General features: G+C 42.4%; 1 protein-coding gene across 1 annotated transcript in view; it reads left to right on the top strand.

The window, feature by feature from the left end:
* Window positions 1-10604: 10604 nt before the first annotated feature.
* Window positions 10605-27458, top strand: part of map1aa (microtubule-associated protein 1Aa) — a 38158-nt gene continuing 21304 nt past the window's right edge. Inside the window, exons 1-2 of the mRNA XM_060911212.1 lie at window positions 10605-10764; window positions 18591-18692. Coding sequence (XP_060767195.1) covers window positions 10605-10764; window positions 18591-18692 — 262 coding nt within the window. The remainder of the gene's footprint in view (window positions 10765-18590; window positions 18693-27458) is intronic.

Here is a 27458-nt window from a genome sequence, read left to right as displayed (position 1 = left end):
TTTGCCCACACCAACTTGTTTTGGTTAAAAGTAGGTCAAACATGCCCCACAGTGGTCACGTGATGTTGTTGCTCACTTGCTTCGGCAATCTCCGGAATTGTAAAATGCGGGACGCTTTTTCATCTCATTATCTCTAGCCGCTTTATCCTGTTCTACAGGGTCGTAGGCAAGCTGGAGCCTATCCCAGCTGACTACGGGCGAAAGGCGGGGTACACCCTGGACAAGTCGCCAGGTCATCACAGGGCTGACACATAGACACAGACAACCATTCACACTCACATTCACACCTACGGTCAATTTAGAGTCACCAGTTAACCTAACCTGCATGTCTTTGGACTGTGGGGGAAACCGGAGCACCCGGAGGAAACCCACGCGGACACGGGGAGAACATGCAAACTCCACACAGAAAGGCCCTCGCCAGCCATGGGGCTCGAACCCGGACCTTCTTGCTGTGAGGCGACAGCGCTAACCACTACACCACCGTGCTGCCCCGGGACGCTTTTTATCTCGGCAAAACATTTTACACATAGGACACACAGTGTGTGCAGCAGCGAAACATCTCGAAACTCCAACAGCAATAGAAACAGAACATTTTGCCCAGAATTCAACTTTGCAGTCAGAACCTTTAATTTTATAATCTTATGCAACACAGATTTTATGGAGGTAAACATATAAGTTTGAGCATTTGGGTTATCGGGTGTGATCGCTGATGAGTCAAGAATTGGGCCTTGAGTCAAGAACTGAGCACGATTTGTACAATATTTTTGCTTTTTTACCTATGCATTCCCATTTTGTTCCTTTTTCTTCTGTCTTTTTCTGTCACTTTAGGTGGTTTAAGAATACAGAAGACTATTCAACTTCATGATTGAAGTCAAACTGATTGCTTTGTGTTATCTGCTATATTACAGGTCAAATCTGGAGAGTGTTCAAACTCAGTAGGCTCATCAGACAGAAATGCATGCGTATTTTTTGTAAACTTGTTGCTGTCTAATCGTTCTGTGAGTTTTAAAATGAGTTTCAAGCTCGAGGGCTGATCCGATCCTTGACTCAGACCCCAGAAATTGCACTGAGTTATGGTTAATAATGGTCTAGCTCTCCTAGATTAGTGCAAATACACTAACGGCAACTTCAAAACACACAGAACTTGAGCCTACAGAGCAAAAGCCCACTGTTGAACACCTGCAATGCTGAATTCCTTCTTAATCTTACTTACGGTGTACATTTGTATCCAGCTAGTAGTGTAACTGTTAACACAACACTGGACTTATTATTACTGTGCGACAAATATGGAGCTATCTGTACACTCATGTATCCAAGTGTGTGAGTGAATTTTGAGATTTAAGATGACGTCATTGATCATGACCAAGTGTGTTTCATTGGCTGCCCTTTCTAAGGTCTGCAAACATGCCATATACCATGGAGCTGGGATCATGATTGACATCAGGGTATTTCTGAAATGCATTTCACTGAAATATTACAAACCTACCATATGCAGTCAGTGCAGAGGAGAACTGCAGCTTCTTTTCATCTCCATCTGGCATGTAAACATAAAGCCAATAAATTCATGCCCATCATCTTATCTGTAGTCTCTCTCACTAATATTTGTGCCACATATCCGTGCTACAAGCCTAGGAATAAAATATAAAACAGGCTATAATTCTGTACCCATGCAGTCCGCCAGTCCTCATCATACATCCATATTAAACACCAATCTGTCATCAGTGCGCGGGCACAAAAATCACCTAAATCATAGCGTTTCCGGTAAAAAAAAAAAAAAAAAAAAAGGGGTTATAAATATTTATAAAGCTGTTACCTGAGTGCTGAAAATCTTGTAGCCTCCACAAAACGTGGGCGCTTCGTTTCATTAAATGATGATGATGATGAAGAAATTGCATTAATGTGCTCAGATCATGTGCCCTCTCTTCCCTGGCACGTATACTGGGGTGTGTTAATGGTTCCACTGGTGTCACTTAAAGACGCAGAGCACAGGCGGAGCTTTATACCATTACAGCATATGGAGGAAGCTACTACAGTCTAGAAGACCTTGCATAGCCCATACGGTACCAACATAATTAGCTTAAATTGCAGTACAAAATCTAGACTATGATGTAATAGGTAATGGCAGGAAGGAGACATGTAAAGCAGCGACTACAACAACACCAACAGGGAGCATCTTCTCTCTTCTACTGATGAATGAATCGGTTCCTGTCTGACTGAGTGATCAGGAATCGATTCACAAAGAAAAAAAAATTGGTTCAAGTGTGGGGTGGTACTGTGTAGTACTGTCGCCTCAGAGCAAGAAGGTTCTGGGTTCGAGCCCGGTGGCCGGCGAGGGCCTTTCTGTGTGGAGTTTGCATGTTCTCCCCGTGTCTGCGTGGGTTTCCTCTGGGTGCTCCAGTTTCCTCCACAGTCCAAAGACATGCAGGTTAGGTTAATTGGTGGCTCCGAATTGACCGTAGGGAGTGTGAATGGTTGTTTGTGTCTATGTGTCAGCCCTGCGATAACCTGGCGACTTGTCCAGGGTGTACCCCACCTCTCGCCCATAGTCAGCTGGGATAGGCTCCAGCTTGCCTGCGACCCTGTAGAACAGGATAAAGCAGCTAGAGATAATGGATGGATGGATGGCTGGATGGTTCAAGTGTAAAGGAGCCACTAAAGTCCAAAAAGGTGATATTTTTATTTTGTACGCACAAGTTATTTAAATAAGCTAACTTGTACACACACACACACACACACAAGATAAATAACTTGTTCACAAGATAATAACTTTGTAATAACTTGTGCACACATGATAAACTAGAAAGGCCCTTGGTAGAGTGCATACACTGTCGGAAACAGGTACAGTAGGAGTCCATTTCTGTCCCCCAAGGTACAATCAACACTGATGTACCCCGAAAGCTCATTATTTGATTTCAAGGTAACTCTGTGTACCTTTTTCAGGGTCAAAAAAAGTACATATATGTTCCCAATCAGTATATAAAGGGTACAAATGAGTACTTTAGAGGGTACTGCCCTAGATACAAGCCACTGTACCCCTAAAGGTACAGTGATGTACTTTGTTTTCTGAGAGTGTACCTCCACCAAGCCACATATAATCAACATCAAAATCAAATCGCTTGAATTTAGGATAATACTAAAGCTGTACACCAAATTTCATCAAAATCCGTTCACTACTTTTTGAGTTACATTGGGAACAGACAAACAAACAAACAAACAGAGGCAAAAACATAACCTCTTCCAAAACAGCTGGCAGAAGTAAAAATATTATCTTTCGGGACATTAGGGGTTCTGTACAATCCAACACAAATAAATGAACAGCTGGTTATATTCCATTTTTTTCTCATGTGAATTTTACACAGTTATCTGATATTGAATCCAGTGTGCCTTACAAATCAAGTGTCACTTATTACTGTATTATAAAATTTAAGTAATTTATTAATTTCAGTAAATAATTATACCTATTTTTTCACAAGCACTTATCAGATTGATGTTGATTACCCTAAATGCTGTGTTACTTGCAGGAAGTTGCTCTAATTGAAATGATTTCCTTATTTTTTGCAATATGTTATGTCTCCCCATTCCTCTAATAATACAGTCTATTCATTTCATCCCACTTTCTGTTTTTATGAAATTATTCACAAAGTGTCTTCAGAGCAGAGTTGACGTAAGGGTAGCAGGGTTGATGGCAGCAACAATGTTTATGAAACAAATGGCACCTAATCTGCAAATATATTACACTTTTTCTATTTCCACGGGAATCAAGAGATAATCAGAGGCAAAACAATGAACCAGGTCATGTGGTCTGTAGTTTGTTAACTGGCTAAGGATCTTGAGAAATTGGGTTTGTGTAATTGACTGATGCAGGTTATTACGGAACCCAATAAGTATCATGAGAAAGAGTTCATGAACCTGGCATTGACTTGACTGACCTCCTCTGCAAAGAGCTTCTCTCCTCAGGAGTGTACTGTATTTCTCCCTGTCCAGTAGATACTGTGTTCTCCCTCCCAGATATCTGGAGTCCAAAATCTCTTTAATAATCTAAGCTGTCTGGTCTTCAAGAACAAAAAGAAAGTGGAGGGGAGGTAGCTTGGGCTTTTTCATCCAAGAGACCAGGAAGCATGGAAACTATGTAGAATTGTATGGGCAGGTTGGGCTTAAAGTAGCAAGATTTTAAAAGGGCCAGTGATTCAGTGCATAAATGTCCTGCAATCACATCTTATAAATGCATTTCAGAAATTGATCAATAACAGCTTTGATTGTGGTATTACTATGAGAATGTGTCAGATCAAGAAGAAAACCCATTACTAGGTGTGACCATGGATGCTGGGGAATGAGCAGAGTCTTGGGTAGAAGATATCAGCACATACCATAATTGTGCTCCTCTGCATGGTCTGTGACTGGGAATGAATGTACGCAGGTTATGGGCTTAAAGCATCTCAGAAAGGTAGTGGCAAGTAGGTTTTTGTGGCTGGGCATTGCAGAGGTGTGGGATGACTCTCCCATTGGTGGACTATTTCATGGTTTATTTAGCATATTATGACCCCAACAAAGCATGATTCAGGAGGTATGGATTCTGGGGCTTCCTCATGGAAGAAAACAGAGTGTACACTCACCAGTCACTTTATTAGCAACACACATACACTTGCTGTTTTATGCAGTTATCTAATCAGCCAATCCCTTGACAGCAACACAACGCATATAATCATGCAGATACAAATCAAGAGCTTCAGTTAATGTTCACTTAAAAAATCACAATGGGAAAAATTGTGTTATCTGTGACTTTCACTGTGGCATGGGTGTTGGTGCCAGATGGACTGGTTTGAGTATTTCAGAAACTGCTGATCTCCTGGAGTTTTTACACACAACAGTCTCTAGAGTTTACACAGAATGGTGTGGGGGGAAAAAAACAACAATGAATGAGCGACAACTGTGTGTGTGGAAACGCCATGTTGATAAGAGAGGTCAGAGGAAAATGGCCAGATTGGTTCGAGCTACCAGGAAGGATATAGCAACTCATAGCAACTCTTTACAACCATGGTGAGCAGAAAAACATCTCAGCATGCAACAGCAGAAGACCACACTGGGTTCCACTCCTGCAGCCAAGAACAGGAATCTTAGACTCAAGAACAAGTTCCTAATAAAGTGGCCGGTGAGTGTATACATCTGAACAGGCATTTGCTGCTGTATTCTTAGATCCTGGGTAATACAAGATTGTGGTGATCTGTAAAAATGACAAAAAGGTGCTTAGCTACTTCAAGTCAATGGAACCAATCCTCCAAGCATGGCTTTTCAGTCAAGAGCTTTCTGTTCTTGATATCATAGTCTTGTAGCTTGCATCACTGGAGAATAATGGTGGAGCTTTGGGGTTTCTCTCTGTCACTGGGAGAGCAATTCTCCTGGTGATGTCTCAGTGTCCATCCATCATCAATAGCCACTTATCCTCTTCTACAGGGTCGCAGGCAAGCTGGAGCCCATCCCAGCTGACTATGGGCGAGAGGCGGGGTACACCCTGGACAAGTCACCAGGTCATCGCAGGGCTGACACAGAGACAAACAACCATTCACACTCACATTCACATCTACGGTCAGTTTAGAGCCACCAATTAGCCTAACCTGCATGTCTTTGGACCGCTGGGGAAACCGGAGCACCCAGTGGAAACCCGTACAGACATGGGGAGAACATGCAAACTCCACACAGAAAAGCCCTCGCCGGCCGCTGGGCTCAAACCCAGGACCTTCTTGCTGTGAGGCGACAGTGCTAACCACTACACCACCGTGCCGCCCTGCCTTAATTTTCAATTTAGTGAAATATTACAGGGTCTCAGGCGAGCTGGAGCCTATCCCAGCTGACTACAGGCAAGAGGTGGGGTACACCCTGGACAAGTCGCCAGGTCATCACAGGGCTGACACAAAGACAAACAACCATTCACACCTACGGTCAATTTAGAGCCACCAATTAGCCTAACCTGCATGTCTTTGGACTGTTGGGGAAACCGGGGCACCTGGAGGAAACCCACACAGACACGGGGAGAACATGCAAACTCCACACAGAAAGGCCCTCGCCGGCCGCTGGGCTCGAACCCAGGACCTTCTTGCTGTGAGGCGACAGTGCTAACCACTACACCACCGTGCCGCCATATCTCGGTGTCATCAACATTAAAAAAAAAAGTGTCAGGTCAGAATGCTTTTGTGAAACCAATGACTTGGCTCAGCAAGTGAAGCCCAGGAGGTAGTTTGCATGTGCCCCCTTTCAGTAGGAATGGAAGAGGAGCCGTGTTTGAGCTGAATCCAGTTAGGAAACTGTCTTAAGATTTTAAGTAAGTTGAATAAAATGTTCAAGTTGCTAAAACAGCATTCTGATGTGGTTTATTTGTTACATGAATATATTCAGGGGCGGCACGGTGGTGTAGTGGTTAGCGCTGTCGCCTCACAGCAAGAAGGTCCTGGGTTCGAGCCCCGGGGCCGGCGAGGGCCTTTCTGTGTGGAGTTTGCATGTTCTCCCCGTGTCCGCGTGGGTTTCCTCCGGGTACTCCGGTTTCCCCCACAGTCCAAAGACATGCAGGTTAGGTTAACTGGTGACTCTAAATTGACCGTAGGTGTGAGTGTGAATGGTTGTCTGTGTCTATGTGTCAGCCCTGTGATGACCTGGCGACTTGTCCAGGGTGTACCCCGCCTTTCGCCCGTAGTCAGCTGGGATAGGCTCCAGCTTGCCTGCGACCCTGTAGAAGGATAAAGCGGCTAGAGATAATGAGATGAATATATTCATATAATAAACTTTGAAGGTTATATGTACATACACTAATTTCAACAGAAACCATCAAACAGATACTTGAAAATCTCAGCAAATTTGACAAGGAAAAATAGATTAATAGTTACATAATTTATTTTAGCTGTCTACTTCAACATCTGGTCATGAAATGTACCCTCCCTGCCCAGCTTAATTAAAATAATTCTGTAGCAACACAGCTAAGGTGATGCTGTAGCTTTCCACAGTCATCCCTCTCTGCTCCTCTCCCTCACTCAGAACAGCCTCAGTGCACCACTGCGCATGCGCTCTCACTGTGTTTCACCTGGGATTCTGCCTCAATTTTCTCAACAAATATTTCATTAAAGGAAAACGTCGTCGCCATTATTACTTAATTTCACTCTCAGTGCACCGTTGAAAACATCACATGGATATTAATACGCCTATATATTACGTGTTCAGAATTTATAACCACAATAAGAAGCTTCAATGTTGGCTTTATTTCAGATGACCAGCAGGGGGCAGGAGTTCCTTATGTTCCTTCAGTGCACCTGTGCTACACATAAAACTGTACACTTCACTACAAATGCTTCAGCAAGGTCTCAAGCTTCTTTTGTTTTATTTGTCTGTGATTGTTACAGCCTTATTTTATCTTTACTGATATTCGTTCATATGAAAAATAGACCTCACAAAATTGCCTGCAGAAGTTGCAGCTGGTCCAGACTTCTGCTGCCAGAGCACACAAAGAAAGACACAATATACTTTCGTATCTCTTTCTACTGTCCAAATCCTATCAATGCATCATTTGTTTTAAAACACTGATGTAGTGAAATGCACTGCTGCTCTCTAATGTCTTATCCAGAACAGAAATTAAACTCTGCTACAAAGACAATATTTTGCTGGTAATGTAGCTTATCATTGTTAGTGTGGGCCTAGTTGAACTGCAAATAATATAAATTTATTACAGAATACAACAACATTAGATTAATGTATGCTTATATTAAGGGGCGGCACGGTGGTGTAGTGGTTAGCGCTGTCGCCTCACAGCAAGAAGGTCCTGGGTTCGAGCCCCGTGGCCGGCGAGGGCCTTTCTGTGCGGAGTTTGCATGTTCTCCCCGTGTCCGTGTGGGTTTCCTCCGGGTGCTCCGGTTTCCCCCACAGTCCAAAGACATGCAGGTTAGGTTAACTGGTGACTCTAAATTGACCGTAGGTGTGAATGTGAGTGTGAATGGTTGTCTGTGTCTATGTGTCAGCCCTGTGATGACCTGGCGACTTGTCCAGGGTGTACCCCGCCTTTCGCCCGTAGTCAGCTGGGATAGGCTCCAGCTTGCCTGCGACCCTGTAGAAGGATAAAGCGGCTAGAGATAATGAGATGAGATGAGATGCTTATATTAAGGGGCGGCACGGTGGTGTAGTGGTTAGCGCTGTCGCCTCACAGCAAGAAGGTCCTGGGTTCGAGCCCCATGGCCAGCGAGGGCCTTTCTGTGCGGAGTTTGCATGTTCTCCCTGTGTCCGCGTGGGTTTCCTCTGGGTGCTCCAGTTTCCCCCACAGCCCAAAGACATGCAGGCTAGGCTAATTGGTGGCTCTAAATTGACCATAGGTGTGAATGGTTGTTTGTGTCTCTGTATCAGCCCTGCGATGACCTGGTGACTTGTACAGGGTGTACCCCACCTCTCACCCATGGTCAGCTGGGATAAGCTCCAGTTTGCCTGCGACCCTGTAGAACAGGATAAAGTGGCTACAGATAATGGATGTTTATATTAACTGACTGTTATGTTTTTAGTTACTTTACAAAGGAAAATGCATATTAAAAAACTAAGGTCCTGGGATTTGTTTCCTTCTCTTCTAATACACCAAATATAGCCCATGGTGATGATAAATACCTGAGTAAAATCATATGTATGAAATGAAGCATAGTGATAAATTCATGCATGAAAACAAAGGGAAAATATGTTTTTGTTTTTTTTAAATGTTTAGGAAGCACATTTGTGCTAATGTTTAGGAAGAAAATCTTGATCTGCATATACTGTATTAGGTAGACTTGGGATTTTTTAACCTGGTACAGTGTCCAGACTCTGTCTCCCAGATAAACTTACGACTTGATGATTTAGGAAGTAAACAGCTGTCTTTCACAAAAGAGGAAACTCAGTACAAACCATTTGGATATGGCTTGTTTGTCAAAGCCCTGTTAAAGATTAAAACCTTTATAAATGGTTTTATATTCATTTTGAAGTAAAAGTGTATAATGATTAAATAAAGGACTGCTCTCATGAAGAAAACATCTTAATAATCTCATTATTTTTCAAAAGATTTTCTCATTTAACAGCAGCAGAAAAGCTGTAATGCCTTTTGGATGAGAAAGTTTCAGAGGTATTTGTATAAATATAAAATAAAATAAATATTGGACAGCAGGAAACACATTATATATAGCAGTATTACTTTAATTTATTTTTATACATTTGAATATATGTATGATTTGAATTATATGCCTATTTTATCTATTCTAATCCCATACTATGCTTTAATTTAGTTTGTAGTATAATATTAACCATCCATCCATCCATCCATCCATTATCTGTAGCTGCTTATCCTGTTCTACAGGATCACAGGGAAGCTGGAGCCTATCCCAGCTGACTCTGGGTGAGAGGCAGGGTACACCCTGGACAAGTCACCAGGTCATCGCAGATAACATTATTATTATTATTATTATTATTATGGGCAGCACAGTGGTGTAGTGGTTAGCACTGTCGCCTCACAGCAAGAAGGTCCTGGGTTTGAGCCCAGCAGCTGACGAGGGCCTTTCTGTGCAAAGTTTGCATGTTCTCCCCGTGTCCGTGTGGGTTTCCTCCGGGTGCTCCGGTTTCCCCCACAGTCCAAAGACATGCAGGTTAGGTTAACTGGTGGCTCTAAATTGACCGTAGGTGTGAATGTGAGTGTGAATGGTTGTTTGTCTTTGTGTCAGCCCTGTGATGACCTGGCGACTTGTCCAGGGTGTACCCCGTCTTTCACCCGTAGTCAGCTGGGATAGGCTCCAGCTTGCCTGCAACCCTGTAATATTTCACTAAATTGAAAATTAAGGCCGGGTGGCATGGTGGTGTAGTGGTTAGCACTGTCGCCTCACAGCAAGAAGGTTCTGGGTTCAAGCCCAGCGGCTGATGAGGCCCTTTTTGTGCGGAGTTTGCATGTTCTCCCCGTGTCTGCGTGGGTTTCCTCCACAGCCCAAGGGCATGCAGGTTAGGTTAACTGGTGGCTCTAAATTGATCGTAGGTGTGAATGTGAGTGTGAATGGTTGTTTGTCTATGTGTCGGCCCTGTGATGATCTGGCGACTTGTCCAGGGTGTGCCCTGCCTTTCGCCCGTAGTCAGCTGGGATAGGCTCCAGTTTGCCTGCGACCCTGTAGAACAGGATAAGTGGCTATGGATGGATGGATGGATGGTGTTACAAACTTAGAGAAGCAATTGGGACCAAAAGGTTGCTGGTTCAATACCCTGGACCAGTAGGACTGGCTGAAGTGGCCTTGCTGATGATGTGATCAGTTCTGGTGGTGCCTGATCAAAAAAAAAAAAAAATTGCTATGAAAATTATCTTGGTTGTTACGTGCAAAACTAACATCTCTAGTAACCTGTTTAGTCAAACTAGCAGGTCACATCCAGTTTAGTAGAGCAATTGGAATGTACGTGTTCTAATTAATTTGCTGACGTCAAATAGCCATACAGTCAGCCCGCCAATAAGAGCGCTTCATTTTCACGAAGCCTTTCGTACTGGTCCTTCTTTCATTAGCTCCGCCCCTAGCTCAGCTCAGTTAGGTCATGCGTACAGTTGTCATGGTAATGGCAGTAGGCCTACTGGTCCTGTTGCCATGGAGACGGAGGTGGGAGCCGCTCGTGCCGCAGTAGGCGCAGAGGAGGCGCGGTGTGTCGGGCAGAGTTTGCGCTCCACGCGATATTTTCTGCTGATAGTGATCGGGGACATTTCAGCGGATCATCAGCTGAACAAAGTGAAAGAACAAATAAAACAGGGTGAGTTTTTTTTCCGAGCGCTTCAGGAGAATTTAGATTGCGCGATTCAGTGTTAGCAGCATGTGCAGCTCGGTTTGAATGAATCAGTAGCTACAGGCAGAATAAGGTGACGTTAAAAACACACTGATGACAGTCAAGACTCAGTTCCATCCTCAGTTGTAGCCTACAGCAACATGGCAACACTGGTGTCAGATGTATTTCCTGTTATTACCCTGTGCACACCACCAGAGCCCAGCTGCTGTGTGGTGCACAGCAACAGATGTTGCAAGACTTGTCCAGATGTCAAGTCTTTATTTTATGGGTTGTTTTACAATCAGGGTACAAAGTTTGTGTCACAGGGGTCCAAAATTCAAATAAAAAAAAAAACTATCAAATCTGCACTTTTGGAAATTAATACACATATGAACATAGGCATGTGTAATAGTTTGTATTATAACAAGATTAAGTGTAGCTTTAAGCAGGGCTGGGAGAAACAAATGAAGTGATTCTCGGAGAGGACATTTTTTTTGACAATTCAGAATCCACTACGCTTTTAAATATAAGGCTGTAAGCTTTGTGTTAGTTGTCTCTAATATTTATGTCCCAGTATCTTGACCACATTTTAGGATGAAAATCATCATTTTAGATATGATATTTTATATTGAAAAATTAGCTGTCTCGGAGAGGACATTTTTTTGACACAATTACATACTAATTTGATCAAAATAGTCTGAAAACTTACTGGCATTCAACATTAAAATTTAACTATGTTACCAATGATATGGAACCAAATATTTGTTTTATGGTATAAAGAATGATTTAAGTGCATCCCTTTTGGAGCTACCTGTGGTCAAAAAAGCACTTTTTCTAAATGACACGAGTAATTTTGCTAAATATGACCATACATTCACCAAAAATAACGTTATCACCAATTTTTTTTTTTTTTTTGCATGGTAAATAAAGCTATCACAGGGCTACAATAAACAACCAAGTTTATTTAGTCAAGCCTTTTGATATTGAAGATAATAAGTGTTAAATGTGATTTTTAGCTTGCGTACCCTGATTGTAAAACAACCCTTATGGAAGAACACTGCAGTTATTGCCTCTTTCTTTATATAAATATACAGTGCTGTGCAAAAGTCTTCTGCATATTTAAAGAAATGCTGTAATCCATAAATAGCTTCAAAGTAATGAAATGAAATCTTTCAACATTAAAAAATATTATAAGCCATAATGAATGAAACAAAGCCAATATTTGGTCTAAAACAGCCCTTTGCTTTAAAAAAAAAAAGTAGTCTCAGGTCCAATGAGTGCAGTTTTATAAGGAAACTAGAAAAGCACTCGGAGAGCGCAGACCTCCGCCAAGCAGCTCATTTCACCACATATTGAGACTTACACCTAAAATGAGATACTAATTCTCACATATGAGATATTGTGTCATATGTGTGAGATAAAAAGTCACAGAAAAATGAAAAAAAATGTATATTAATTTTTTATCATATTCAAAAGTTATATAGGGCGGCACGGTGGTGTAGTGGTTAGCGCTGTCGCCTCACAGCAAGAAGGTCCTGGGTTCGAGCCCCGGGGCCGGCGAGGGCCTTTCTGTGTGGAGTTTGCATGTTCTCCCCGTGTCCGCGTGGGTTTCCTCCGGGTGCTCCGGTTTCCCCCACAGTCCAAAAACATGCAGGTTAGGTTAACTGGTGACTCTAAATTGACCGTGAGTGTGAATGGTTGTCTGTGTCTATGTGTCAGCCCTGTGATGACCTGGCGACTTGTCCAGGGTGTACCCCGCCTTTCGCCCGTAGTCAGCTGGGATAGGCTCCAGCTTGCCTGCGACCCTGTATAAGGATAAAGCGGCTAGAGATAATGAGATGAGATGAGAAAAGTTATATACTAATAGGTTATAACCGGCAATATTATTGGATTCATTGACCATGAAAACATACCCACAGCATTTGGAATCATACTTGTATCACTATTACTTAAAAAGTTATTCACAAGAAAATTATATTTCCATAATGGTGGTTTTCTTCTGGATCTAGCCCCGTAACTACTGAAGACACATCAAATCCTTTGACATACTACTGATTCAGCAGAGTCTTGGCAACAATTTGGTGTTGGTTGCATGTCTGTATCTTCATTTGTTACCTTACAGCGTTAAAAATTCTAACGACCCCCTCATTTTTGTGTGTTCTGGATCATAGTATCCAGAATTTTGTCTGGATCCGGATCAAACTTTGACACTTTATAGAACTCATGGAGATCCTTTTGTGTATTTTTTTTTTTTTTACCAAACACTCTGGTCATTTGTTATGGAGTTATATGCAAAAATTCCAACAATGGGCCTATCTCGCAATGATAAAGAATCTTTTAAAAAAGTCCTGGATCCAAGGTGATCCGGATCACTGCCAAAATTTAATGGATTATTATTTGTGCCCAGTCACACCTCTGGAAAAAATTTCAGAGCAATCTGTTCATAACTTTTTCCGTAATGTTGCTAACGGACAAACAAACAAACAAACCAACGCTACCAAAAACATAACCTCGTTGGTGGAGGTAATGAACTGTAGGTTTTACAGAGTTCTTCTGGACGCTTTGACTGTCACACTCGCTTCTTAATTTTGCACCAAAACCCAGTAACCTTTATTATGTTTTCTTGTTTTAATCTGAAACGTGGTCTCTTATGGAATATGCTTCTCAGATACAAATTTTTTTTCCTGTAACACTGCTGGAAAATGAACGTTTGGAACTCTAAAATGTTTTTGTACTGACTCGATAATGTAGAAGTCATAAAATAGAAACCTATAACAACGTTTGTATGAAAAAATAGGGTGCCTAAGACTTTTGCACAGTACTGTACTGTACAGTGCAGTACTGTATATATATATATATATATATATATATATATATATATATATATATATATATATATATATATATCAATCTAATATATGGATTATGGATTCTCTTCAGTGAGTGGTATTCTCTGAGGGGAACAGCCCTGAAGAAAATAGTACTATGCCAGTCACTGAATGGGCAGCATGGTGGTGTAGTGGTTAGCACTGTCGCCTCACAGAAAGAAGGTCCTGGGTTCGAGCCCAGTGTGGAGTTTGCATGTTCTCCCCGTGTCTGTGTGGGTTCCCTCTGGGTGCTCCGGTTTCCCCCACAGTCCAAAGACATGCTCCAGCTTGCCTGCGACCCTGCAGAACAGGATAAGCGGCTACAGATAATGGATGGACAGTCACTGAAGAGAATGCATAATTTCAACCGGTGCCTCTCAGTGCATGGTATATTTGATTTATATCCCTCATCAAAAATTCCAAACTAAAAGTGTTAACTACAAAGAATTAGAAATAAATCTGGAAAAAAAATCAACTCGCTAAGCGTGATCATGATATGTAGCTCTGCACACACAGAAATGCTCGCAGAACCACAGCTGTGACTCGAGTCGGCCATATTGCTTGAAATTGTGACATCAGTTCATGGTATATCCAGGATATACCATGACTGACTCACACCATATCCTTTTTTTTTTTTTTACGTCACAAGATACATTTCTTAATCAATGGTGGAACTATTTTATGTCACTTGGCCAAACCCTGCACTGGAATTTTTTGATGACAGATATAAAAACATATAGCCTACATAGTACTGTGCAAAAATCTTATGGCACGCTATTTTTAGTACAAACTTTGTTATATATTTTAATTTTATGACACGTTATGGAGTCAGTACAATAACTTTCAGATTTATAAACATGAGTTTTCCAGTGGGGCGGCATGGTGGTGTAGTGGTTAGCGCTGTCGCCTCACAGCAAGAAGGTCCGGGTTCGAGCCCCGTGGCTGGCGAGGGCCTTTCTGTGCGGAGTTTGCATGTTCTCCCCGTGTCCGCGTGGGCTTCCTCCGGGTGCTCCGGTTTCCCCCACAGTCCAAAGACATGCAGGTTAGGTTAACTGGTGACTCTAAATTGACCGTAGGTGTGAATGTGAGTGTGAATGGTTGTCTGTGTCTATGTGTCAGCCCTGTGATGACCTGGCGACTTGTCCAGGGTGTACCCCGCCTTTCGCCCGTAGTCAGCTGGGATAGGCTCCAGCTTGCCTGCGACCCTGTAGAACAGGATAAAGCGGCTAGAGATAATGAGATGAGATGAGTTTTCCAGCACAAAATGAAATGTTACGGGGGGAAAAAAAAGGTTTGTATGTCAGTAAAGAAAGGAGCATATTACATAATAGACACTTTTCAGACAGTAAACATAATGAAGGTTACTGGGTTTTGCTGCAGAAATTAAGAAGCGTGATAGTCAAAGTATACCTGAGACCACTATTTTTTTTTTAAAGCAAAGGGTCATCTCATGCCAAATATTGACTGTTTCATTTTTTACTGTTTACTGCTCTTTATAGTAGTTTCTAATGTAGAAACATTTAATTTCATAATTTTTGAAGGCATCTTAGCTCTACACCATTTCTTTGCATGTGCAAAGAAATTTTGCACATGCAAAATTTTGCACGGTACTTTTGCACAGTACTGTGTCTACATCCTGCTATGTGTACAGTTAAAATCTAAAAATATGTATCATTGTCTTGGTTCACCTTTTGTACCTAGAGGAACATCATTGTAACACAAAGACCACAGTGAGACACTAAAGACCGCTGCTGCACCTTTGGGGAATTGAAATGTACCTGTACACTATCATCTTCTCACTAGTTGTGAGAGAAATTGACAGCTCTTCATGATTACAATGCTTAATGCTATAAATCTGCAAGAATAATGATTTTGCTGTCTTTTGGTGCCTACATGTGCATGTCTTACCTGTTGCATGAAATAATAAAGTGGGTTTCTGTGCAGAAATTTTAACACCATGGCACAGTGTCTTAAAATGAAGGATTTTTTTTCATAAGTGTGAAAGCAGGGTGTTTTTTTTTTTCAGCTGCATTGCCTTTTTTTCCCTATGAAATATTAATAGCACCAACCCTATAGGAGGCAGGTACAGTGTCTTGCAAAAGTTTTCAACTCCTTTAAAAAAAACCCAACAGCTTCATCTGGATTGAATGACACACATTGTTCCAGCCAGCTTTTATTTTTTTATTGCAAACCTGTATGCTCTTAAAGTAAAATTTCAATGTCAAAAAAAGTTTCATTATTTTGTCAGCAGATCTTTAAAAAATTAAAAACTGAAAAATACTGTTTGCATAAGTATTCGGCCTCTTCAGACTAGTACTTGGTAGGGGGCGTTGTGGCTCAGGTGGATGGGGTGCTATGCCGTGGGTCCGGTGACCTGGGTTCGATTCTGACCTGAGGTCATTTCCCGATCCCTCCCTGTCTCTCTCTCCTGCTCATTTCCTGTCTCTACACTGTCCTATCCAATAAAGGTGAAAAAAGCCCCCCAAAAAATCTTTAAGACTAGTACTTGGTAGAACCTTGTTTTGCTGCAATAACAGGTTTAAGTCTCTTGGGATAAGTTCCAATCAGCTTTGCGCACAGGTTTATGCACTATGATTTTTGTCCATTCTTCCTGGCAGATTCCGTCCAGGTTCTTCAGGTTGGTTGGATGTTATTTTTTGACTGCAGTTTTCAGACTTAAGTGGGATTCTGGACTTTGACTTGGCCACTGTAGAACATTCACTTATTTTTTTTTTTTTTTAAACAATTCCTGTGTTGCTTTGGGCTTGTGTTTGGGACCAGTATCCTGCTGAGAGATGATGTTTCTCCTAAGTTTTAGTTTTTTAGGCGACTCAAGCAAGCTCTCTTGTAATATCCCCCTGTGTCCCCCTCCATCCATTCTCCCTTTAATTTTGACAAGAAGCCCAGGTTCCGAGGATAAAAAGCATCCCTGGGGCATGATGCTGCCCCCATTTCAGTTCACTGTAGGTGTGGTGTTAATTAAAGTATGACCTGCATTAGGTTTGCACCACACATATACCCCTTTTCCACCAAATCAGTTCCAGGGCTGGTTCGGGGCCAGTGCTGGTGCTGGTTCACAACTCGTTCAACTTGCAAGCCAGCTGAGAACCAGTTTGCTTTTCCATAGCTCGCGGTGCTAAGGGAAGCCACGTCATTACATCGCTGTATACGTCAGTTACGTCGCTGTATACGTCAGTTACGTCGCTATGTTTGCATAAACCTTGGCGCGAATGTCGAAGCAAAAACAATACGGAAGAAGCAGCAGCAGCAACAACAACAATAATAATAATGGATGACTTCACGTTTGTACAGCTGCTGCTTCTCGTCGCTTAAAAATGGCGATCTTTCGCGGTCTTGTTATTGTTGTTGGTCTTAACAACTCCGCCCCCCTGCTGACATAAGGCAGCTGGGCCATAGAAGGTTCACGCTGCATGCTGCACGCTACACGCTACACGTTCACGTGAAGAACCGGACCCTGGGCCATTAAACTTCATGCTTGGATGTTCACGTGTTGCGTCTGTTCTACTTTGACCGAGTAACCAACAATATGGACTCTTCGGATGACGACGATTGCCTCATTCTGCTTTTACTGAGACAGAGGAAGAGAAAAAGGAACAGAATTTGGAGCCGAGAACACTTCCTTCTGAGAGAAACCCGTGGTGAATTTCACCGAACATTCTATAATCTGCTTGACAATCCCGATGAAGAACTATTTTTCAATTATACCATTCAATTATATTTTTTCTGAAGTTTTCCACTGAAAGCATAGAGTTATCTCCCTAGACCCGTTCTGATTGGCTGGCGCGGTGGTGACCGCATGCATTGACTGGAATTTCCATCTTCACGCCTCGAAAAAAGTGTGCATGTTCATTTCACGCTTCACGCGTGAAGTGTGCAGCGTGCAGCGTGCAACGTGAACGCCGTTCTATGGCCCAGAGCAAGTCATGCTACGTTTGTCCACTTTTCTTTACACGCGTGTAGCGTGTAGTGTGCAGCATGCAGCGTGCAGCGTGAACCTTCTATGGCCCAGCTGCCTAAGTGGTTCTTTCCTCTGGCCCAGCAAAGAGTTGGTGCTAGCCTGGAACCGGTTTTTCTGGCCCCAGAGCCAGTTCTTTGTCAGTGGAAACAGAAAACCCGATTCCAAACTAAGCACTGGCCCCGAACCAGCCCTGGAACTGCTTTGGTGGAAAAGGGGCAATACTGCTTTGAAACCTGCGCTAAATACACCAAAGTATTTCCTTCTTGGTCTCATCACAGCCTCCTGAAATGGTTGTCTGATGCACCTTCACTTCACTCTCAGCCACTGTACTCTGTAACTCCTTCAGAGTGACTGTTGGCCTCATTCTGTCTTGCTTTGAGGGAGGACCTTGTCTAGGTAATGCTTGGGTGGCGTGATGCAGTTTCCAAAACCTCACTATTGATCTAGCAATGCTTACTTGGATGTCCAACCTCTTAGATATCATTTTACACTCTATTCCTAGGTTATGAAATTCTATTACCTTAGCTTTAACTTACTTAGAGTGCTCATTAACCTTCATTTTCACTTCTTTCCTTCAGAATGAAAGTCTCTTCAGTGACAGTTCAACTGAGGTGGCTTTTGTTCTGAAAATAGGAGCTGTTTTAATATTTCTCAGGTGAAGGCCTGCGAAATTTCTAAGTTTTTAAGTTTTTGATATGCTTCGAAATACTTGCTGACCAATAATGAATTTTGACTTATTCCTGTCAAAATGTACATCTTTTATTAAGTTTCGTATAAAAATACTGACAGGAGAAATATGTGTACTTACCATTTGCTTTTCAGACATGTCTGATCAGTTCCAGGAGGGATGAATATTTTGCAAGTCATTCCATAACAGATAAACAAGACGGGTAACAAATACCTGAAATAACAAATAAACACTGTTATGCTGAACCCATATTTTGTTGTGTTGTGTGTTTTTACCATAGGGCTCCGCTCATGGGAGATCAATCTGACAGTCTGTGATTTGAACAAAGAGCTGCAGCTCTTCAAAGCCAAGCATTCAGCTCAGTTCTCTTCAGAGGTGAAAGGTCAGTGACAGATGCGATGTGAAGTATTTTGGTGGAGCATCGGGTGTCGTAAAATATAACTAAAGCAGTAGACTACTTGTGCATGCAAAGACAACATAAAGATTGTGTATGATTATGTAATATGATATTTATTTATTTATTTTTATTTTTATTTTATTCAACTCATTTGTGAGTGAGGATGTGAAAGCATAGTCCTGTTGCTTTGGTTTATTATGTTCCTTGCTTTGTCTTCTGCAGCTCATTTGCGTTAATTTTAAAGCACACATCACATATTGCATTGAAATACATAGTCAAATCTTCATACCTTTTTCTTTTGTTTACATTTGCAATTAAATCACAGAATATGTTTTTATTTAATGTTCTTTTCTTTTCTTTTTTTTTAGGTGCAATCTGTTAAGCACTTTGATTTGTAAAATCTGCATGGAAATTACTTTATAAATAAAGCTATTAATTTTTTAAGCTTTTGTAAACTATTTCTTTTTGTACACTGAAAAGGCCTATGTCAGTTTTTCCATTAAAATAATTTATTAATAATAATAATAATAATAATAATAATAATAATAAGAAGAAGAAGAAGAAGAAGAACTTTATTCATTACACGCTTGTGAAATTCCTCTTTCCATTTAACCCATCTGAAGCAGTGAACACACACATGCACAATGAGTACACACACATACCCAGAGCAGTAGGCAGCTATGCTAACAGCACCCTGGGAGCAGTTGGGAGTTCGGTGCCTCGCTCAAGGGCACCTCAGCTCAAGGCCGTCCCATATTAACCTAACGGCATGTCTTTGGACTGTGGGGGAAACTGGAGCGCCCAGAGGAAACCCACGCAGACATGGGGAGAACATGCAAACTCCGCACAGAAAGGCCCCTGCCGGCTGCTGGGCTCAAACCCAGAACCTTCTTGCTGTGAGGCAACCGCGCTAACCACTTACACCACCGTGCCACCGGTGGTGTATTATTGTTATTAATATTAATAATATTAATCCATTATCTGTAGTCACTTATCCTGTTCTACAGGGTCGCGGGCAAGCTGGAGCTTATCCCAGCTGACTACGGGCGAAAGGCGGGGTACACCCTGGACAAGTCACCAGGTCATCACAGGGCCGACACATAGACACAGACAACCATTCACACTCACATTCACACCTACGGTCAATTTAGAGTCACCAGTTAACCTAACCTGCATGTCTTTGGACTGTGGGGGAAACCGGAGCACCCGGAGGAAACCCACGCGGACACGGGGAGAACATGCAAACTCCACACAGAAAGGCACTCGTCGGCCACGGGGCTCGAACCCGGACCTTTTTGCTGTGAGGTGACAGCACTAACCACTACACCACCGTGCCGCCCCAATAATATTAATATTAATTAATATTAATAATAATAATATTATTACTACTACTACTACTAATAATAATATATCCACATCACATATTATCTATGGCTGTGTTCTAAACTGCATACTGACATTTAAATGTTTTCCAGATTTCCATATACTGTTTATTTTGACATACTACGTATTTATTAGAGTACAAGGTTTGAGACTTTTATAGTTTAGTTATTAACCTCATACTTACCAATTAAAGGAACCCAGGACATGTACCTGCAATACACTCTTCAATTCATGATCCGGTAATTATTCTGAAACTATCTTCAGTAGAAGTGTGGTTTTTTTTTTTGTTTTTTTTTTTAATAGCAGTGTCACTTTCTGCAGATTTTGTTTGTAAGGCATTTGTGAAGCCATGACTCCTGAAGGGCAGAAGGAAAAACATCTGATTATCTTACAAAATGCTATTTCTGAATCATAGTAAGACATCTCTCTGTCTATAGCCACATCAGTGCCTAAGAACTGCCTAGAATTGTACATCACATGACTTACTGTATTAATGTGGTTGTTTTATCAGCAGTGTATTTTGATCTGGAACAATAATGCTGATGCGGTGTTGTGCTTGCTTGGAGAACACTAGTGAGTGTAATGTTTCTTCATCAAGTAGATTGTATAGCTCTTTTGAGAATTTTCGTAAATTAAACAACCCAAATATACATGGGAAAACATTGCCTGCTCATATTTCCAGCCTTCAGCTACCCAGTTCTGTGGGCCTGTGCCCACTGTACCCTCAGATTCCTGTTCTTGACTGAGAGGACGGGAACCCAATGTGATTTTTTTTCTGTTGTAGCCCATTCCATCACATGGTTTGACAGTTTGTTCAGCCTGAGATGCATTTCTGCTCAGCACTGTTGTAAAGAGTGGCTATTTGAGTTACTGTAGCCTTCCTGTCACCTCAGACAATTCTGATCATTCTTCTGTGTCTGCACTCATCAACAAGCCATTTCCACCAGTGCAAATGGATTGTCCGAATGGATTGTGTGTGTGTGTGTTTCACACCATTCTGTATAAACTGTAGAGACTGTTGTGTATGAAATTCTCAGAGACCAGCAGTTTGTACTAAAATACTCGAACCAGCCCATGTGGCACCAGCAATCATACCACTGTCAAAGTCACTGAGATCCCATACCTCCCCCCCAAATTATGATGTTTGATGTGATTTTATACATTGTCTTGCTGCCACATGATTAGATAACTGAATGAATTAGCAGTGGCACGGTATTCCAAGCATGTATCCATCCATCCATCCATTATCCTGTAAGGAGTCACAGGCAAGATGGAGCCTATCCCAGCTGACTATGGGCGAGTCCTGGACAAGTCACCAGATCATCACAGGGCTGACACAGAGACAATCAACCATTCACATGTACGGTCAATTTCGAGCCTCCAATTAGTCTAACCTGCATGTCTTTGGACTGTAGGGGAAACCGGAGCACCCAGAGGAAACCCACAGAGACACGGGGAGAACATGCAAACTCCACGCAGAAAGGCCCCCGTCAGCCACTGGGCTCGAACCCAGAACCTTCTTGTTGTGAGGCAACATTGCTAACCACTACACCACCGTTCCACCCCCAAATACATACGAGTTTAAAAATAAAAATAACCAGGAGCAGAGTTCTTTTCATTGACTGACCCTTTCTAATTTCTATTTTGAGCTGAATTCACAGTTTTGTAGCTTAAAAACTGTTTCATTAGTATTCGCTCTATGTTGTGTCTGTGCTATATTTAGACTGACCTGTCACCATGAGATTTTAACCCAATTAGTGTGCATGTATTCCTGACACTACAGAAGTGAATAACACCATGCTGCTCTGAGCACTTTATCCATCAGCTCAGCACATATGAGGCTTTAGGGGATAATCCTTTAAAAATCTAAATTGACTCTCTTCACAGTATGGCCTGACAACACCAACGCCAATGTTCACACACGCATGTATGCCTCCCTACACACACACACACACACACACACACACACACACACACACACACACACACACACACACACTTATTTCCTGTGCAATATTTATGATGCTTTCCCATCAATCTCTCTTATGACTGCTGACACCGCCTCCATCTTGGCTACAGCTGATGAATTATACATCCTTTCCACCTCCTGTTCTTTTCCCATAAATAAAAACATTGGTCCCCTGCTTCCATCCAGATCCCACCATGACGCTCTCTCTCTCTCTCTCTCTCTTTCTCTCTCTCTCTCTCCTTTCGCTGCATTAATGCAGTCCACGTGAGGCTCTATCAATATGTAGTAGGGACTGTAAAGGCATCAGGGTGTTGGAGCAGAAATCAATCCCACTCACCATTGGAGGCTCCGTTCTAGACAGCAGGGATCAGGCTCTTTTTTGGTTGCCTGTCTTTTAAAGTCAACAAATCAAAAACGTGTTAGCGCTGTCGCCTCACAGCAAGAAGGTCCTGGGTTCGAGCCCCGGGGCCGGCGAGGGCCTTTCTGTGCGGAGTTTGCATGTTCTCCCCGTGTCCGCGTGGGTTTCCTCCGGGTACTCCGGTTTCCCCCACAGTCCAAAGACATGCAGGTGAGGTTAACTGGTGACTCTAAATTGACCGTAGGTGTGAATGTGAGTGTGAATGGTTGTCTGTGTCTATGTGTCAGCCCTGTGATGACCTGGCGACTTGTCCAGGGTGTACCCCGCCTTTCGCCCGTAGTCAGCTGGGATAGGCTCCAGCTTGCCTGCGACCCTGTAGAAGGATAAAGCGGCTAGAGATAATGTGATGTGATGTGTGTGAAATCAAAAACGTGCAATGCATTTTAATAAACATACTTTATTATCACGTGATCACCTTTAAGCAATAGCAGTAAACAAACCACAATTTTAGAGTGTGGGTGGTCTCAAAGGAATTGGTGTGAACAGAGGCAGGCTATGAGTAACAACTACAAACTGTTAAAGCAACGCTCTGAGATGTTCGGAGGCTGTGTGCGATAACTCTGCTCTGTGGATTGGACGTGAGTAAAGAAGGCAGTTAATGAGCAGACCAGGGGAGAAATAAAGAGCCATAATACACTGACAACCCTATGAGGCCTTGATGCCAGAGTTGCTTATTCTCAGAGGGCACTGAGTTTGCAGCTGAAATTGGAGCTACAAACCTGACCTCGAACAATCTGGTACAGAAATTATTAACAAGCTGTGACTTCCTTTGGTTTCCTCCCACCTCTCAAAAACATGCTGGTAGGTAAATTAGATGAGATAAACTATGTCTAGGTGTAAATGTGTGTGTGTGGTGCCCTGTGATAGACCGTCATCCCATTCAAGATGTATTCCCACCTCACTCCCAGTGAGCCTAGGATAGGCTCCAGAGCCTCTGTGACCCTGACAGGACACAACAGATACTGAGAGAGTGAATGTGTTCATACCCAGAATGAATGGTGCTATTGATCACTGCTGTGATAGTCAGCATGTTTGATGAGTCAGATCTTTGGACAAAATTGCTTTCCATGTTGTTTGGAAACATGGAAATCGAAACAACTGGGATCCAACTGGGATCCAGCTTTCAAGGAATTTTTTTTCCTAAATGTAGTCAAGAAGGCTAATGTAGCGAACAAGTAAGGAAAATATACACACCGATCAGCCAAAACATGAAAAACACTGACAGGTGAAGTGAATTACATTGATTATCTCATGACAATGGCAGCTCTCAAGGGGTGGGGTATATTAGGCAGCAAGAGAACAGTCAGTTCTTGAAGTTGAGGTGTTGGAAGCAGGAAAAATGGGCAAGTGTAAGGATCTGAGCGACTTTGACAAGGGCCAAACTGTGATGGCTAGATGACTGGGTCTGAGCATCTCCAAAATGGCACATCTTGTGGTGTGTTCCCGGTATGCAGTGGTTAGTACCTGCCAAAAGCGGTCCAAGGAAGGACACCCCGTGAACCAGCGACAGGGTCATGGGTGTCAGAGGCTCATTGATTCTCATAGGGCATGAAGGCTAGATCATATGGTCCAATCCCACAGAAAAGCTACTGTAGCACAATCTGCTGAAAAAGTGAATGCTGGCTAAAACAGAAAGGCATCAGCATTAACTTTTTCAGCAGTTTGCGCTACAGTAGTTCTTCTTCAATGAGCCTTCGACACCCATGACCCTGTCGCTGGTTCACTGTCTGTCCTTCCTTAGACCACTTTTGGTAGGTACTAACCACTGCATACCGGGAACACCCCGCAAGATGTGCCATTTTGGAGATGCTTAGACCCAGCGAATACTAATGTAACAGTTTTTAAGCTACAAAACTGTGAATTCAGTTCAAAATAGAAATTAGAAAGGGTCGGTCAATGAAAAAAACTCTGCGCCTGGTTATTTTTATTTTTAAACTCGTACATGTTTGGGGGCAGCACGGTGGTGTAGTGGTTAGCAACGTTACCTCACAACAAGAAGGTTCTGGGTTTGAGCCCAGTGGCCAACAGGGGCCTTTCTGTGTGGAGTTTGCATGTTATCCCCGTGTCTATGTGGGTTTCCTCCAGGTGCTCCGGTTTCTCCCACCGTCCAAAGGCATGGAGGTTAGGTTAACTGGTGACTCTAAATTGACTGTATGTGTGAATGGTTGATTGTCTCTATGTGTCAACCCTGTGATGACCTGGCGACTTGTCCAGGGTGTACCCTGCCTCTCGCCCATAGTCAGCTGGGATAGGCTCCAGCCTGCCCGCGACCCTGTACAGGATAAGCTGTTATGGATGGAGTCCTGTAACACCTTCTTAATGACATACAACATCACATCTAATCTAATCCCTTTTATTGAGTTTGACAATGTGCTCTGAGTTACTTTGATACTAACAGAAAAGAGAAGACTGTAAAGTTTGCTGGTATCTCAAATAACTCCATGAGCATGGTTCATCACTCCATGTCAGAGAACAGGTTCAGAAGCACAGATGTCCTTCTATATGTCCTGCTATTTATACTAAATTAGCCTCCTGACAGGGTAGACTGCCTGAGGTCATTTACTGGCTCTGAAACATAAAGCAATCGATTTAAGTCCATTGACATACATACATACATCTCATCTCATTATCTCTAGCCGCTTTATCCTGTTCTGCAGGGTCACAGGCAAGCTGGAGCCTATCCCAGCTGACTACGGGCGAAAGGCGGGGTACACCCTGGACAAGTCGCCAGGTCATCACAGGGCTGACACATAGACACAGACAACCATTCACACTCACATTCACACCTACGCTCAATTTAGAGTCACCAGTTAACCTAACCTGCATGTCTTTGGACTGTGGGGGAAACCGGAGCACCCGGAGGAAACCCACGCGGACATGGGGAGAACATGCAAACTCTGCACAGAAAGGCCCTCGCCGGCCACGGGACTCGAACCCGGACCTTCTTGCTGTGAGGCGACAGCGCGAACCACTACACCACTGTACCACCCCACATACATACAACCCCGATTCCAAAAAAGTTGGGACAAAGTACAAATTGTAAATAAAAATGGAATGCAATAATTTACAAATCTCAAAAACTGATATTGTATTCACAATAGAACATAGACAACATATCAAATGTCGAAAGTGAGGCATTTTCAAATTTCATGCCAAATATTGGCTCATTTGAAATTTCATGACAGCAACACATCTCAAAAAAGTTGGGACAGGGGCAATAAGAGGCTGGAAAAGTTAAAGGTACAAAAAAGGAACAGCTGGAGGACCAAATTGCAACTCATTAGGTCAATTGGCAATAGGTCATTAACATGACTGGGTATAAAAAGAGCATCTTGGAGTGGCAGCGGCTCTCAGAAGTAAAGATGGGAAGAGGATCACCAATCCCCCTAATTCTGCGCCGACAAATAGTGGAGCAATATCAGAAAGGAGTTCAACAGTGTAAAATTGCAAAGAGTTTGAACATATCATCATCTACAGTGCATAATATCATCAAAAGATTCAGAGAATCTGGAAGAATCTCTGTGCGTAAGGGTCAAGGCCGGAAAACCATACTGGGTGCCCGTGATCTTCGGGCCCTTAGACGGCACTGCATCACATACAGGCATGCTTCTGTATTGGAAATCACAAAATGGGCTCAGGAATATTTCCAGAGAACATTATCCGTGAACACAATTCACCGTGCCATCCGCCGTTGCCAGCTAAAACTCTATAGTTCAAAGAAGAAGCCGTATCTAAACACGATCCAGAAGCGCAGACGTCTTCTCTGGGCCAAGGCTCATTTAAAATGGACTGTGGCAAAGTGGAAAACTGTTCTGTGGTCAGACGAATCAAAATTTGAAGTTCTTTATGGAAATCAGGGACGCCGTGTCATTCGGACTAAAGAGGAGAAGGACGACCCACGTTGTTATCAGCCCTCAGTTCAGAAGCCTGCATCTCTGATGGTGTGGGGTTGCATTAGTGCGTGTGGCATGGGCAGCTTACACATCTGGAAAGACACCATCAATGCTGAAAGGTATATCCAGGTTCAAGAGCAACATATGCTCCCATCCAGACGACGTCTCTTTCAGGGAAGACCTTGCATTTTCCAACATGACAATGCCAAACCACATACTGCATCAATTACAGCATCATGGCTGCATAGAAGAAGGGTCCGGGTACTGAACTGGCCAGCCTGCAGTCCAGATCTTTCACCCATAGAAAACATTTGGCGCATCATAAAACGGAAGATACGACAAAAAAGACCTAAGACAGTTGAGCAACTAGAATCCTACATTAGACAAGAATGGGTTAACATTCCTATCCCTAAACTTGAGCAACTTGTCTCCTCAGTCCCCAGACGTTTACAGACTGTTGTAAAGAGAAAAGGGGATGTCTCACAGTGGTAAACATGGCTTTGTCCCAACTTTTTTGAGATGTGTTGTTGTCATGAAATTTAAAATCACCTAATTTTTCTCTTTAAATGATACATTTTCTCAGTTTAAACATTTGATATGTCATCTATGTTCTATTCTGAATAAAATATGGAATTTTGAAACTTCCACATCATTGCATTCCGTTTTTATTTACAATTTGTACTTTGTCCCAACTTTTTTGGAATCGGGGTTGTACATACATCTATTTATTCCACATGAAAAGGTCTTTTCAGTGCAGCAGCAAAGAGGAGTACTTTTGGTGGGGTTTCATTTATGCAAGTGATTTTAGTGCACACTAATCAAAAATTCTAAACAGCAGTTATAATTTATTTGCTTTAAAATGTGAGAACTGTAATTAGAGGAGTGTCATTCTTCTTGGCAGGATTCTTGTGATTAGAACAGTCAATTACTGACCTCAAGTCTTTTATGTCACAAAGCCTTGCAATAGTACAGTAGATCAACTGGCAGAGCAATTATAGTCATAATTAAGAAGATTTAGAAAATGACCTTAAGGCACTGCGTAATGTGTTCATTTTTATTTACACAGAAATATCTATTTTATTCCAGAC

Source organism: Neoarius graeffei, chromosome 27 (genome assembly GCF_027579695.1).
Source record: "Neoarius graeffei isolate fNeoGra1 chromosome 27, fNeoGra1.pri, whole genome shotgun sequence".
Classification (NCBI taxonomy): Eukaryota; Metazoa; Chordata; class Actinopteri; order Siluriformes; family Ariidae; genus Neoarius; species Neoarius graeffei.
The sequence above is the reverse complement of the archived record's forward strand: the minus strand, read 5'-3'. Positions and strand labels throughout refer to the sequence as shown.